General features: G+C 53.6%; 2 protein-coding genes across 2 annotated transcripts; one reads left to right on the top strand and one right to left on the bottom strand.

Annotated features, from left to right (window-relative positions):
* Positions 1–74: 74 nt before the first annotated feature.
* Positions 75–11809, top strand: LOC100899759 (collagen alpha-1(I) chain). The gene is made up of 19 exons (XM_003745087.2): positions 75–134; positions 343–391; positions 5661–5723; positions 5862–6298; positions 6399–6641; positions 6750–6956; positions 7082–7333; positions 7425–7676; positions 7772–7825; positions 7916–8122; positions 8195–8293; positions 8368–8529; positions 8630–8881; positions 9008–9539; positions 9656–10311; positions 10389–10860; positions 10976–11151; positions 11279–11515; positions 11657–11809. The coding sequence occupies exons 1-19, from the start codon at positions 75–77 to the stop codon at positions 11801–11803; spliced, it is 4557 nt and encodes a 1518-aa protein (XP_003745135.2). The 3' UTR covers positions 11804–11809.
* A 204-nt stretch (positions 11810–12013) lies between these two features.
* LOC100899891 (GPALPP motifs-containing protein 1) lies at positions 12014–13928 on the bottom strand. The gene is made up of 7 exons (XM_003745088.1): positions 13788–13928; positions 13523–13636; positions 13281–13384; positions 12908–13167; positions 12635–12738; positions 12293–12500; positions 12014–12187 (listed from the first exon to the last, which is right to left on the bottom strand). Exons 1-7 carry the CDS (start codon positions 13832–13834, stop codon positions 12014–12016), a joined length of 1011 nt encoding a protein of 336 aa, XP_003745136.1. The 5' UTR covers positions 13835–13928.
* Positions 13929–14880: the final 952 nt, after the last annotated feature.

A 14880-nucleotide genomic window follows, 5' to 3' on the forward strand; every position in this document is an offset into this window, starting at 1 on the left:
TCTAAGGGTGCTCGCTTCCCTCATATATCCCCACCGAAATTCCCCTATGGGCGGATGCAAGGAATTTAATGGATATGGGCTTCGCAATCATCATGTCCCCTCGCACTGTCGGCGCCGATTCCGGCGGGGAGCAGGTATCCCAGACCTTCGCGACCAGCTGCTGGGAACCACTTCTCTTGTGGGAGGCCGCGAACTCGATCCGAGTGGAGATTCCCTAGATCGTGGTTTTCCGAAGAGAAGCACCTCGGGCTGTCTTACGCTCTTGATTGGATTGAGCCGCCGAAGAGGAATTTGAGACCAATGCATAGGTCCCTTACGTCCTGATTGATGATGATTTGACAGCGTCAGTCAGCTGTCATCATTCCCTCAAGTTTGTGGCGTCTTTCTGGGTGCTCTTCCACATCTTCGCCCGAAGTTCATGGTCTGCAATGTCCACCTCTCTTGAGGATCATTAGAGCTCAAGCTCTGATGCTGAGCTTAGGTGTGATTTGACTATGATTACCTCGGCTCTGCTGATTTTTATCCGGCGGCCGGCTAGAGATGCTGATTGGCTCCAGCCTTGCACGAGTTCCGACCTGTTTTTGAAGAATCCCTGGAGCGTTCTGAGGAAGCTGAGGCCTCCCCGGGATCGGAGGAATCCCTCCTTGAACGAATGATACATGACCCACCCCCTCCGGCGACCCGCTCCACACGATGACGAGTATGATAAGCGATGAAGATACTAGACAGAATTATTCTCGGTGATCTTCAGTGAGTCGTCCATCACCATCGCCATCTCCAAACTCTTGTGAGGATCCAGAGAGGGCTTCAGTGCCTTCGTTGAACGGTCAGCCTGGGACGGATGATCAGTGGAGGGACACGAACACCCTGATGGCCGCTAATCCGACGGCCTGAGGACATCAGCGGGATTCATAATCCATGCTCAACTAATATGTCTGCTAGCCTATCGTCGTTGTATCGGCCGCGTATCGCCTAGGATGAGTATGTGTATTGGAATACGGACTTTGACTTGGATTTTATTGTGTCGAGTGGGATCACCATACGGTTCCGAGTTAACTAGTTCCCCATGAGCTATACAATTGCTAGACGTTATCAGCACCGATACCCAATGCCAGGGGAAGGGAACAATGCTCAGATCGCACATCCGATATCCCCCAACTTGTCCCCTCGCACAGGACTCGGAGTGATTCCTCCTCGTCTCTTTTCATTTGACCGATCTGTTGTTGCATAAGGGCTCATCGTGCACGACTCCATTCTGGGACCGAGAGTTGAAATTGTTGGGAGTTTGACCACTGAGTATTTGGGGCTCTCCTTAGTTGGGGCTTCCACGTAGTGTGTTTCAATTGATCCGTATCCCCTCACCATGGAATACTCTTTTTGCCCTCAGCTGCCAGACCAACAACAACCACTAACAACAACGACACGGAGTTGACCCCTGTGAAAGACTATGAAGTATTGGGAAGCGTGCGTCTCTGATTGTGAGATATCAGTCCGACGGCGATATGTGTCGAGCCGTGAGTAAATTCGGTCCGGGACCGGTACCTGATTCCTGTCGTTGCGATCATATCCTACATCATATAAAGTGAAGTGATATAGGTAGTCATGAGGAGGATCAGGCGCATTTTTGGAGATGGAATGGCGGCTTGATAGCTCGAATAAGAGGCGAATCATCGCATCCGAATCACTCGATCTCCTTCCAGGTCGAATGACCGGCTAAGTTCCTGATTTGAGTCATCTCCGGTCTATTGTCCGAGCGAAGCATTCACGGAAACAATGTCGGAGTGGTATATGAGAGTCCAGTGCGGTCCCGGGCGTGAGCGCAAGCCATAATTATGAACCATGGATGCGCTGGTGTGTGTTATAAAGTGTATATGTTGCTCATCACAGTGCCATTACAACGCGTGGAATTCTTTCAGTAGATTGTGGAAAACATGAATAAAGTGACTTTTAATCACATGCTTGTAGTCGTTTCGTGGTACTCCCTGGTCACTCTGGGATCATTTGGAGATTGGCTGAAGGGCAAGATGGGTATCCCCACACCCACACTGACCTGAAGCTTCTCGACCGCTTTCTGACCTGGGGACAGGACGGTATATCTCACAGCAACCTCTCTAGAGCCGAATTTACGTTTGTCTCAACTCCTCCAAATCTCAGATTGTTGGTAGTCTCGACTTCATCTGAATCACATAAATTCGGATCTACAGGGTAAATGTGATCTACGAAGGAAGTCCTAGTTTGGAGTCTTGGTGTGTGGTGCGGAGGTCGGCACACCAACGTCTTCCACCTCTGCCGGTGCCGAGTTAGCTTTCCTGACTACTTTCAAGGTTCTGTCCGAACTTGATGAACACTGATAGGTCTAGACTGTCACGGGAGTTGAATGGGAACCATTTCTCACTGGTCTACTCTTCCTCTATGGAGGGGAGCGAGAATTGGTCACAGGACAGTGAGGCAATGGCAAGAACGATCGCGAATGGTCGAGTCTCGAGCTCGGCGGGTTCATTTATACGAAAGTCCATTCCCCTCATGCGGCCCGTCCCTAGCGCAACCCCCAAAAGTAAGATAGTGGCCGAGCAAGCAATGTTAATGGACATTTAAGATCAATACCATGAGATCATATTTAGACTATCGAGCGAGCCAGAGGCCCCTGGCCTCTGCTCAAGCTCCGTGGGCGGGATGCTGAACTGCCTCACTCAGCTCGAAAAACATTCCAAATTCTCGAAGGAGCCGTTTTCATGGGATTGATGTCACGGGCAGGGGGAGTCGTGGATCTTGGCTGGGTTAAATTAGGAGGCATCCTTGGTTTTCTTTTCTTTCCCATACTCAGGCGGACACCCTGAATCCGAAAGACCACGAATGAGCTGAGATCAGAACTTTCATGCGCCCAGATAGTCGCGCGTCGCGTCGTGAGGATCCTCCGGAGAACCCCATCAGCCGGAAGTGATATGAATCCATCCCAGATATATGCATGCGGTGGTCCGCCGCAAAGCCCGCTGATTCTCAACTCCGCAAGCGTGGATGGTCTAGCTCACTTTATAAGGGCCGAGTATCCCAAGAATGAGTTCAAAACTTCGAATCTCTTGCCAGAGAACGGTCGTAGTCCGCTCGCCAATGAGAGATGGTCAGCTAGGGGAGGAGACTTTCCGCGCAATCGAGATTTCTCCAATCAAGAGGTGGAAATTCGTTGATGCAGGGATGGAATCCGAGAACGGAAGAATTTAGGAATCGCTGGGATCCGAGAACAACTTAGGAGTCATTGTTCCATCCCAGCCTGAGATTTCATGAAATATTATTTTCATTCTCGGAAAAGCGAGCCTAATTCAGATCCATCAAGGGCAGTAATCGGAACTCCGATGGGGCCGATCAGAATCTCCGAGCCAGGACCATGCCCCAATCCATATTTCGCCGTCGAGACATCGGGATGGCGATGCTCGCTCGATCCACTACTTTTCCATCCGATCATGAGCTGCCCCGCTTGTCGGGACTCGGACGTCGCTCCGCTCTCCTGTCCGAGGTGAGTTAATTTGTCACGGCAACAGGTATTTTTTTCATGATGTATGTTCAATATTAATGTGGAGCTCATCGATTCATCGACCGATCTCCATGACGACTGGTCAACAAGTGGGTGGCTCCCAACGATCTGTGCCCCCGGTTGACTCCTCTGTTGGAGGAACCTTCCGCCTATTTCCCTGAACCCCGCCGAGTTCCTCTCGAATTAATTCGGACGGTCGACGTCTCGCTTGTGCTGAATCTCTCTGTGGCCGTGTTGGAATCGAAATCGTGGGCGAAGACTCGTCGGCGGGGATCTTCCCTTACGTCTGCAGACAGGTCAAAAGAAGCGGCAAAACGGAACTCTCTTTGTGATTCGGTCCATAAGTATCATTCGCGACCTGAGGAACGAGCGCGGATCATGATTCATCCTAGCTCTACAAACACAATTTCTGTCTGGCACGAAAGCGGATTGAATCTCATTTCCCCACCCAATAGGAGACACCTCTCGGAAACTCAACAAGCATTCGAGACTCGTGGCTCGGACGCAAGATGAAATCGATAATCAGTTTGGAGAGACTCGGAAAATCGAAAGAGAAACTGTGGTACGGTCTGTTGCTCCGCGGATTTGATGAATGGAGGCTCGGTCGAATAAATTATTTATGAAATACAGAAGCCACCACCACCTGGCTTCGAAATGCTCTCGATCAGATATCTGCTGTGAATTGATCCAACCACCGATTCGAATGTTTTTTATTCAGTTTGCTTCCTTGATTAGCCACCCCGGGTCCCGTAAGAGTTTACCGAATCAAATGACGCCTCCGAGGCTATCAGACTCATTCTGAATAATCCGCGGAGAATCCCGCCGAGCATTCGTCTGAGATCGACGCGACAAGGGGGATATTCCGAGCATCAACTTCTACAGATACATGCCCCACAATTTCGGGGTCACATATCCGAGATGAATCAGAAACTCGATCAGACCAGATAGAGTCCGTTTCTCCGCAGACCGGTCGCTCGTCTCCGACAGAAGTAATCGTTTTTGAAAGGACACGCTCACTGCCTCCATCAATCGACTGTCCACAACTCGAAAACAGGCGGTTCGCTTAGTCGATCATTGCTCTTGTCGAAACAGAACCAGTACAACCTGCAGATGACGGCGGAATGGGAACGATCGATGGAGCCTTCCAATTTTAGAGTTCTAGTCGAGCAAGCGTCGACCCTTACACTGTGAGGGAAGCGGGCCGAGTCTCTCCGATCAATGCCGATGACGAACGTTGGCGAGTGAGCGAAATCAGCATCATGGATTTTGTTCCGTACCCGCTGTGCTGCCAAACATTATAATTACAGATCCGCGCTTTCGGACCTCGCAGAGTGGGACCGATTCAGGAGGACAGTCCGATGGTCATCCAACGAATTCTCTCCCAGATCCACATTTTAGTCCCTCTCAACGTCTGCTAGTCTGCTTTTGACATCATGGCTCACGGCTCGTTATCAGGCCGATGGTATTCGAATATCGCGAGTGGAGCTTGTCTGGCGGAAACCTGTATCGTACGGTTGAATTCGGGTGAACGAGAGAGACATGCTCCCCCCACTCCCAAGAGTCTGATCTCGACTTTTTGCTCTCCCGGAAAAGTCGTCCGTGACATTCGAGCGGCCTTTAACAGGAGTTTTCAGCTCGCGCCCGTGTGATGGTTCCCTCGATTTTCCCAAGATCCCGAGCGTCATCGCGATTACGTTGTCTCTGGATGAGTATGTTCGAAATGAGGGGATCCTTGGTCTCGAGTCCCGAATAGGAACAGCGCTTTGCCGAAAATCGTATGCTCATAACACACAATGATCGGGACGAACAAATGTCCAGAGATCAGAGTGAAACAGCGAAATCTATAGATTCTGAGGGAATCTCGGGATTCTCTGTCCGAGCACAATAAAGCACGAAAGAGTTCAGGGTCTCCCACCGGTGAGTCGAGAGCCGTTCCTCCCACACTGTTCTGGAAAAGGAGGCATGTGTTTCGTATTAGACTTATAGAGGAAAGAGTGTTAACAGCCGTATAAATGGAACCGATGACGTTGAACGCCGGGACGTCTGTTCTATCAATACGCGCGACCGAAAGAGGGTTCGCGACAGAGCGAAACGCGGACGCGGAACTCGGAGCCAACTCGGAGGATGGCGCGCCACCTCCTATGGCTCCTGGCCGCAACCGCAGTCCTGAATTCTGTGTTCGCGGCGCCTCAGGGTGAAGATCGTCGCGACTAGATCGGAAGTTCAAAGTGATCACATGACCGGTGGCTGCCGAGCTCTTCCGGAACTCTGGCGGTGCAATCCAAGTCTCCGCTTTGATGTGTGATTGCGATTCGAGTCTCGTATTTTTCAGGAGCTGATGAAGACGACTATGCAGAGTATGACGTCGACGAAGCCGAAACAGTTGCGCCCGAGGCGCCCTTGAACACGGTAGAGCCGGAGCCCGGGATTGAGATGTGTATTTGGAATGGCAAAACCTTCACGGATCTGCAGGAGTGGCAACAGGATAATTGCACCACCTGCCGCTGCTTGGCGGGTCAGGTGGCATGCAACCGAGTGCAGTGTCCATCCCTCGCGGGCTGCAGAGGCTCGACGGTTCTTTTGGCGAACGAATGCTGCGAAGTGTGCGTTGAAGAGCAAGAGACAACAGTGTCCGAACCGATTCCCGGGCTCCCGGGGCCACAAGGAGATCACGGCAGTCCGGGTCGTCCCGGTGAGAGAGGAGCCCCGGGAGAGCCTGGACATCACGGTGTTCCGGGACTCCCCGGTCCACCCGGTACTGTCCCCGATGTGAGCAGCATGATTCACCCCAGTGATTTCTATCTCTGATGTTTGTGCCTCGAAACATGAGATTCATAGTGGATGCATCAAGGGAAGGAATCGCTTACAGCTGAACAAATGGTTCACCGAGCAACGAGCACTGTCTGGAGCCTCCGGGGAGAAGGGACCAGTGGATTTCCAGTACATGCAAGCCTCGGTCGGTCCCCCGGGAACTCGCGGAACGACGGGACCCCCAGGTCCTCCCGGCCCCCAGGGTTTCCAGGGCACACGTGGCGAACCTGGCGAGCCGGGTCCCCCTGGACCTACAGGACCCCCTGGTGAACGCGGTCCAGTCGGACCGACAGGCAAAGATGTGAGGGGAACGGACGGGATCGCATGCTAGAAAATATAATTTGTTGGTTCACAGTACAAGTACGGATCGGTGAGCGCTGAAAGTCGGTGACATCCTTGGATTTTCAAGGGCGATACTGGAGAGGACGGAAAACCTGGTGCCCAAGGACCCCCCGGAACACAAGGTCCTCGAGGACTGCCTGGGATGTCAGGACTTCCGGGGCCGAAAGGTCATCGAGGTTATCCAGGTCTCGATGGACCGAAGGGGGAAACAGGGGCCCCCGGCGAAAAAGGGTCCCTTGGACCACCTGGTAAACCAGGACCCAGCGGACCAGTCGTGAGTCTGAATCCGTCGATGATAATCTGGATCCATACAGTCTCCCTGTCCACGTTCCGATTGATCCGAATATTCACCTTGCCGTGATGTCGTAAAAGGCCCCATCAGGCGATTTCCTCCCTTAGGGTCCAGCGGGGCCTCGAGGAGAGCGGGGACGCGAAGGACCAGCTGGGCCTACCGGCATAAGGGGAACTGACGGCCAGATTGGTCCTCCCGGACCGCCAGGATCTGCTGGACGATCGGGCCCCCCTGGATTCCCGGGTGCTCCCGGAATGAAAGGGGATGCGGGTAGCCAAGGACCCAAGGGCAGTGCTGGATTGCAAGGCCCCAGGGGAGAATCTGGGATACCCGGATCCACGGGAGAACCTGGACCCACGGTGAGTTCACTGGGACTATGACTCCGTGACGACTGGACGACGATAGTGGAAAACATCCTCGCTGCTAACTCGAAGTTTTCCAAACGATAAGGGACCCCCCGGCAAAGACGGAGCCCCCGGAGACAAAGGAAGTCGGGGAGACAGTGGAGCGGCTGGAATACCCGGCTTTCCGGGTCCCCGAGGACCGCAGGGGCTAGCCGGGAGCCCTGGAGTCCCAGGACCGAAGGGGGTCGCGGGGAATCCTGGCGACCAGGGACACAAGGGTGACAGTGGACCGAAGGGAGAGGCAGGCGCCCTGGGGCCCCGCGGTTTCCCAGGTCCTCAGGGAGTCGCTGGAAAACGGGTAAGACTCGTTCCGAGAATAGCGAACGAGCGTCGGAGTCTCCTTCTTTCAGAGATGAGTCTCGGTGAAATTGAATTTTCTAAAAATCTTCTCAGGGAAAAACTGGAGCTCAAGGACCTCCAGGACCGATTGGGCCTCAAGGAGAAAGGGTCGGTATCCGAGCGTTCGTTCTTATGAGCTGATCTTCCGAATTCAATAGGAGCGTCGGAATATCTCAGAGGTTCTTATACCGATTACAGGGCACACCGGGACCACGTGGTCTCCCGGGTCCCGATGGCCTGCCGGGACAGAAGGGAGAGCAAGGCATCGCAGGATCTCTCGGGCCGATGGGTCCCAAAGGCTCTACGGGAGACAACGGCAAACCAGGCTTGCCTGGTCTGCAAGGCCTCAGAGGGACCCCCGGCCTTCCAGGTCTCCCAGGCAAAGACGGCGTCCCAGGAGTGAGGGTGAGCATCAGAAAATCGGTCAGGGACTAGTGGCCGGGCCGTATCTTTCTAACTTCTCATGAACCCCTCTAGGGTCTTCCGGGCGCTGATGGTAAAACCGGAGAGCCCGGCCAACAGGGCTTGCAAGGACTCCCAGGCCCGACAGGACTGCCTGGCATGAAAGGAGAACAGGTTAGTCGGCATTACTCCCACCCTCACGATGTCGATAGAAATTCCAATGAAATTGAATTTTGAAATTCCATCAGGGTGAACCTGGTCTCGATGGTAAACCGGGAGCTCAAGGTCCGCAAGGACCTCGTGGAGACACCGGAAAAGAGGGGCCTATGGGTATGGTGGGTTTACCAGGCAAGCCTGGTGAGCCCGGTCTCCGGGGACCTCCCGGACTCCAAGGATCTCGAGGATTCCAGGTAGGTTTCGAACCCGGAGTTGCGAGAAATTCGCTCGAACGTCATTGCTCGATAAGATTGTCTTTCGATCCTACCGGGCAACCGTTGATCTCCTCTCTAGGGCCTTCCCGGTATAGTTGGGAACCCAGGAGCACCAGGAAAGGACGGGGGTCCCGGCGTGCAAGGACCTCCGGGAGCACCCGGTGCGACTGGATCGCGAGGCGAGCGGGGATTCCAAGGAGAAACGGGCAAACAAGGTATCCAAGGGCCACCTGGAGAACGTGGGGATCCTGGTCCCGCCGGTCAAGATGGTGCTCGAGGAGTGACCGGAGAGAAAGGAGCGAAGGGACATCAAGGACCTCCAGGTCTCGTGGTAGGAGTCTCAAGGGGTCGAGTTTTCGAAACTCGAAGAAGAATGAATTCCTTTCAAAACAAGATTGTCATAAGCTTTTCGGACGGTTTCTTACCGAATGCATGAAAATCATTGAATTCCCCACAGGGTCTCCCCGGACGTCGAGGAGACATTGGACCGATTGGCTCGAAAGGAGAACGCGGCGACCACGGTCCGCCGGGTCCTGAAGGTCCAATGGGGAGACCAGGCGAGCCTGGAATCCAGGGACCCGTGGGACCTGTTGGTCATATTGGAGAGCCAGGCATAAAAGGAGAGTCCGGACCGCCCGGACCGATGGGCCCGACAGGCGCTCCTGGCCAAGTTGGGGATCGCGGAGCCATTGGACCGCCCGGTCCCGTGGGCTTCCAGGGTCCTCTCGGACCTCCAGGACCATCTGGTCCGAAAGGCAACACCGGCGCTATCGGAGCGAAGGGAGAACAAGGAAAAAGTGGACCACAAGGTCCACCTGGGGATATTGGACCGCTCGGACCTATCGGTCTGCAAGGACCGAAAGGTCCCCGTGGAGAACCAGGTCTGAAAGGAGACATAGGTCTGCCCGGGCTTCCGGGACGACCGGGTGAAACCGGTCGTGCCGGGGAGCCGGGAGCGATCGGAGCTCCTGGACCCATGGGACCTCCGGGTACGTTAATTGACCCTTGCATACACTGACTGAATATATGTTCGATTGTTTGCACATGTTATCGTGGATTCTCGAGCCACTCGATACTCATCATATTTCATCTGTCGAACCCACAGGAATTAAGGGAGTGACGGGGGAACCCGGCAGAGTCGGTCCACAGGGACAGCAGGGCAACCCTGGACCCATCGGTCAGCCTGGAATCAAAGGGGACGGAGGTGCTGAAGGTCCTGCCGGTCAATCCGGACCAGTCGGACCTCCCGGACCTCAAGGGGAGCGTGGCTTACCCGGACTGCCCGGCCTCCAGGGACCGAAAGGACCGTACGGACCGCGCGGACCTCAAGGCGAGCGTGGACTCGAAGGCAAACCCGGAGCTGATGGTCCTGCGGGTCCAGTCGGACTCCAAGGAGTTCAGGGACCCCCCGGACCTCAAGGAGAGAGAGGAACTCCTGGCAATGAGGGCAAGCAAGGCCCTCCAGGAATCGCCGGACGCGTTGGAGACAAAGGACCCCAAGGTTCTCCGGGTTCTCAAGGCCCACCCGGACCTCCAGGTCTGATAGGACCGCTGGGTCCGGCCGGACAGAGAGGTGCGACCGGAGAGCGCGGAGAAAGGGGAGAACCAGGACCGGCCGGTGTCGCTGGTCCGCACGGTCCTCGGGGCGCCCCAGGCGTACCTGGAATTCAAGGAGCCAAAGGCGATCGAGGAGAAGTCGGCGATCGTGGCTTGAAGGGACACAGAGGTCTCGCTGGACTCCAGGGACTGCCGGGACCTGCTGTGAGTGACCATCGATAAATTCGCGCTTGTTCATGGGTTGTTTCGTGGTATCTTTCCTCACATGCTTTTTGCGACAGGGCCCAGCGGGAGAGCGCGGAGCGCCCGGACCTGCTGGTTCCAGCGGCTTGACAGGTCCGCAGGGTCCACGCGGTACACCAGGCAGAGATGGGTCTCCCGGGCCCCAGGGAGTTCAAGGAGCGTCCGGTCCTCGGGGACCCGCGGGAGAAAATGGAAAGCCCGGCACTCCTGGAGCGGCTGGTCCCGTCGGACCACCAGGGCCTCCAGGTGAACCTTTTGGGTACGATCCGGCCGCACTCCAAGCGATCCTCGGCAGAACAAACACCAAAGGACCCGATCCGATGCTCGGTGATGATGCCGGTCTGCTGTTCGACGAGAAGACTTCGGTTGAAGACAAGAAGAAGATCATTTTCACTTACTACAAACAGCTCGTCGAGGAGTACGACCGTCTGAGAAATCCGACGGGGACCAAGGATTCCCCCGCCAAAACCTGCAGGGATCTCTCTGTCTCCCATCCAGAATTCAAGAGCGGTACGTATGCATTCGTGTCGTTCGGACGACGATCCCTCTCCCGCTCTTTCTTTCTTGGTGGACCCTATGGATGAATGATTCTGATATTCACGTTCTGATCTCTTCCAATTCCCAGGTATGTACTGGATCGATCCAAATCAGGGTGATTCGCGGGATGCGATCGAAGTCTATTGCGACATGGCGATCGGAGCTTCGTGCATCACACCATCGCCGAACGCCGTGGATAAAAAAGCGCATTATATCGGCAAGGCCAAGCATGTTTGGTACTCCGAAATGCCGGGAGGTCGGCAGGTCAGTCTACATAGAATACGCTTCCGAAGTCGTAATCGTCGACTAGTCCTCGATGAGATGAGCCGAGAATGCCGCCTTGCGCCCACGGCGAGCTCGGAGAAAACTGAAAACGCCTAACTGTTTCCAGTTCACCTACAAAATCGATCGCGTTCAATTGACCTTCCTCCAAATGCTCAGTGGTCGAGCCGAACAGAATATCACGTACCACTGTAAGAACTCCGTCGCCTTCTTTGACGCTCAAAAGAACCACTTCAAGAAAGCGGTCAAACTGCTATCCAGCAATGATCTCGAGCTGAAGACCTCGAAAGATGAAACCTCCACGGTCAACAAGTTCGCCTACGAGGCCGTGTACGATGGCTGCAAAGTGAGTTAATTGTTTCTCTCCGCGACTAGCGGTGGAATCGATTCGCCGAGTCTTTTCTTGCCCCCCCCCCGTCCTGGGGCCGTAGCATTGCCCACCCTCGACCCTGATCGTGAACAATTTCCGAATCTATTGTTTTTCTAGGATCGCAAGAACACCTGGGATCACACGATTCTAACCTTCAAGTCTGACAAACCGAACAGACTGCCGATCGTAGACATCGCTCCGCGCGACATCGGAAGCAGATCACAGGAGTTTGGTCTCCAAATCGGAACAGCTTGTTTCGTTTAGATAGAGATTCCCCCTAAGTAAGTTTAGATAGCTACTCGAATAAAGCACTGATTACACACGAAGTACAATAGATGATGCATTCTTCCTTCCCGTCCGAGGAGCCTCCTCCCACGAACATCCATGCGCTCAAGAGAACATGGAGCCGATAGCTCGCCTTTATGTACAGACTTTTTCCACACGATTCTATGTACAGCATGCAGTCGATGAAATTCAGAGGTATTTCTGGGATTTGCTCGGCGCGAAGCGTGATTGCAGGAGAGTCTTGTCCAACATTGATTTGGCTCGCGATGTGTCCACCATCGAAACCTTCATGTCTTCTTCCCAGTTGAACGGTTTCCTAATCTGTGGCGGTAACAATCTATTAGCCTCATCGTTGCCTGGACCCTGAGACCCAACGGGAATTTATAGGGAGCTCATCCGATGACTCTTCAGCGGACTGTCACAATCAATCCGAGGGGATTGTGATAGGAAAGAAACCCATATACTCACCGCGCTAGGATCGTCATCGCTCTTGTCTTTCTTCTCCCTTTTCTCCTTTTTCCTGTCTTTCTTGTGTTTTTTGTCTTTGTGTTTGCTCTTCTTGTCTTTTTTGTCTTTTTTCTTGGACTTCTTCTCTTTGTGCATTTCAATCAGAGGTTTACTGCGCTTCGCGGCGTTGAACTCAGCGAGGTGCTCGTCGATCTCGGCATCCCGTTTCCTGGGAAAAACACCACCAATCTTCCTTATGAGACTCAAAGGATGCTTCGTGAATCGATGAAGAGCCTAATTATCCAGTTAAGCATATAATTCCACGGGATAATCCCGACTCTCGGAATGTCTGGAAAAAAGTACCTTTGCGCGAGCTCTTGTTGATGCTGCGCAGCTTTTCTGTCGTCTTTTGTTCTCGTGACTTCCTTTCCCGGAGCAGCAGTCCAACTGTCATCCAGAACAATGTCCTAAAGGGAAGAGATTGTTTTAGGTTTCCGCTTTTACTCGTAGCGATATTCCGGGAGCATCTCACGTGGAGCTCCGATGGGTGGGACGGACGTATTGATCTTCGGTGATAATTCAGTCCGAGCCTGTATGTATCATCAGAGACACTTTTATTGATTCAAGGAGACTCACCTTCCCGTCCCGCTTCGTGAACATACGAGCGCCCGTACCGATCTTGACCCCCGTCCGATCGGAGGGTAGCTCGGTCATCCAGGATTCTCGCTCGAGAACCACATCTTTCGAGGCTTTCCCTCTCCGTTCCCTATCTGCAAACTCTTCCCTCATATCGTATTCTCCTCCTTTCAAACCGATCGATGGTCCAATTTGTCCGTCCTCTCCCGAAGAATCCGATTCTGACGAGGGCGGTGTTGTTCCTCCATCTCCTCCGGCGGCTAAAAAGAGAGAGTCAAGAATTACAGTAGATGAATAGGTAAACGGTTCTACGCGTCGTATCCGAATCCATCTCCAACCTGGCAGAGGAAGATACGATTATCATTCGACGTACCCGCTCGATGCTTGAGGTGCGGTGGGAGAGCTGGTCCGATCGTCGTTGATCCCTTCGCTGCACGATTCGAAGTGGACGCTTCGTCTTCCGAAGAGCGGCGCAATCTGCGAACCAGATTGGAAATTAGAAGAATGGAGGAAAAGAATGGAGATGAATCTCCGATCTCGATCTCATCAATGCGCTCGACGGAGTCCCTTGCGGTAGCGACAGACGATGGAAGATCAAGCACAACTAGTCCGAACCTTTTCATCAAATGCGGTGGTAAGGCCGGACCGATTGTCGGTTCGTTCGATCCTCGGGCCTCACTGCTGGTTTCCGCGCGCTCATCATCATCGTCATCATCCGATGAAGCAGGTCTGGAAATCGTAGAAGACACTAAGCCACTCAACTCTGAAACATGGAGGAACTCGAGAGATGGCGATTGCCGTCCCCTCAGATGGATGAACGATATCCGTGAAGAACAGGAAAAAAAACTTGGGGTATTCTGGACTTGATGTCGGATCTCACCTCCGGAGCCCCGGGGGCAGCACAGGACCGATGCATTTTGAATTCATTGTAGTAAACTTATCGGAGCCCTCGCGAGCTGCCGCATACACGAGGTAGGTGAGATCATCGACACCACAGCCGGCTCCGGCCAAGATCGGAGACTTCTATTTTGTTGATAAGAAAAGCAGCATCTCTTTCTCACAGCAGAGCTGCGGCTTAACTTAATCGTCGGAGGCTCTCCCTCCCTGTTATCCTCTCAGATGGAGCATTTCTCGCCAGTGAACCTCGTAAAAACTGAGGTGAGAAAGCTCCATGAAAGATCTTGAATCCGTAGACCTGAAAATTGTTGATTCCAGATAAATAATGACGCCTCCTCCAACGGGAACGGCTGCGTGATGCTTCCGCTCTATCCTTAAACGACGGAGTCCGCTTGCCCTCTCTCAAGCAGGGGGTGAGGTAGGCAGTGGCACAACTCTCGCAACAAAGTGTATGCCCACAACCCACAACCACTAGCTTATTGGACGCTCAACCGTTTCCTGAGGTTCACGAATGTTTTCGGACGAACTCACCACAAGTGATTTTCTTCCAAGTGAAGTGAATTCCCCCTCGGATTACAATATGCATCGTTTCTTGTGACTTGCTGTGCTCTGTTTATGACCGTCGAATACACAGAATGTCCTCCGAAGCCTTGCAGGCGCAAAGCTCTTTAGCGGAACGGAGATCGGACATTCCAACTCAGGGTACGTAACTCGAATGAGCTCAGTGCGCTTAATTGCGGCCCGGCTCGGACACCTCTTTCCCTTGAGGTATCATCCGACCGAAAACTTCGGAGGATTTGTGTATGTGTCGCTCCGGGCTGATGAAAACTTCATCGAGGCTGAAAGACTTTGCTTTTCCGAGCGAAGTCGGTGTCGATCCCTGTTTCCTCTGGGCCCGCAGCTGATCGGATGCTGACTGTAGTGGCCAGGGTGTGTCGCCCCTCGATGATCACCGAATCCAGAATCCGGTGGAACACTCGCTACCATCGGTCCCCTGAACGTTTTTCAGGTGTTTCCGAGGCAATAGCTTTACAAAGACTGCTCGACCGGAGTGTCACGGAGTCCGCTTCCCACGG

The sequence above is a fragment of the Galendromus occidentalis genome, unplaced genomic scaffold, assembly GCF_000255335.2.
Source record: "Galendromus occidentalis unplaced genomic scaffold, Mocc_1.1 scf7180000077477, whole genome shotgun sequence".
NCBI lineage: Eukaryota > Metazoa > Arthropoda > Arachnida > Mesostigmata > Phytoseiidae > Galendromus > Galendromus occidentalis.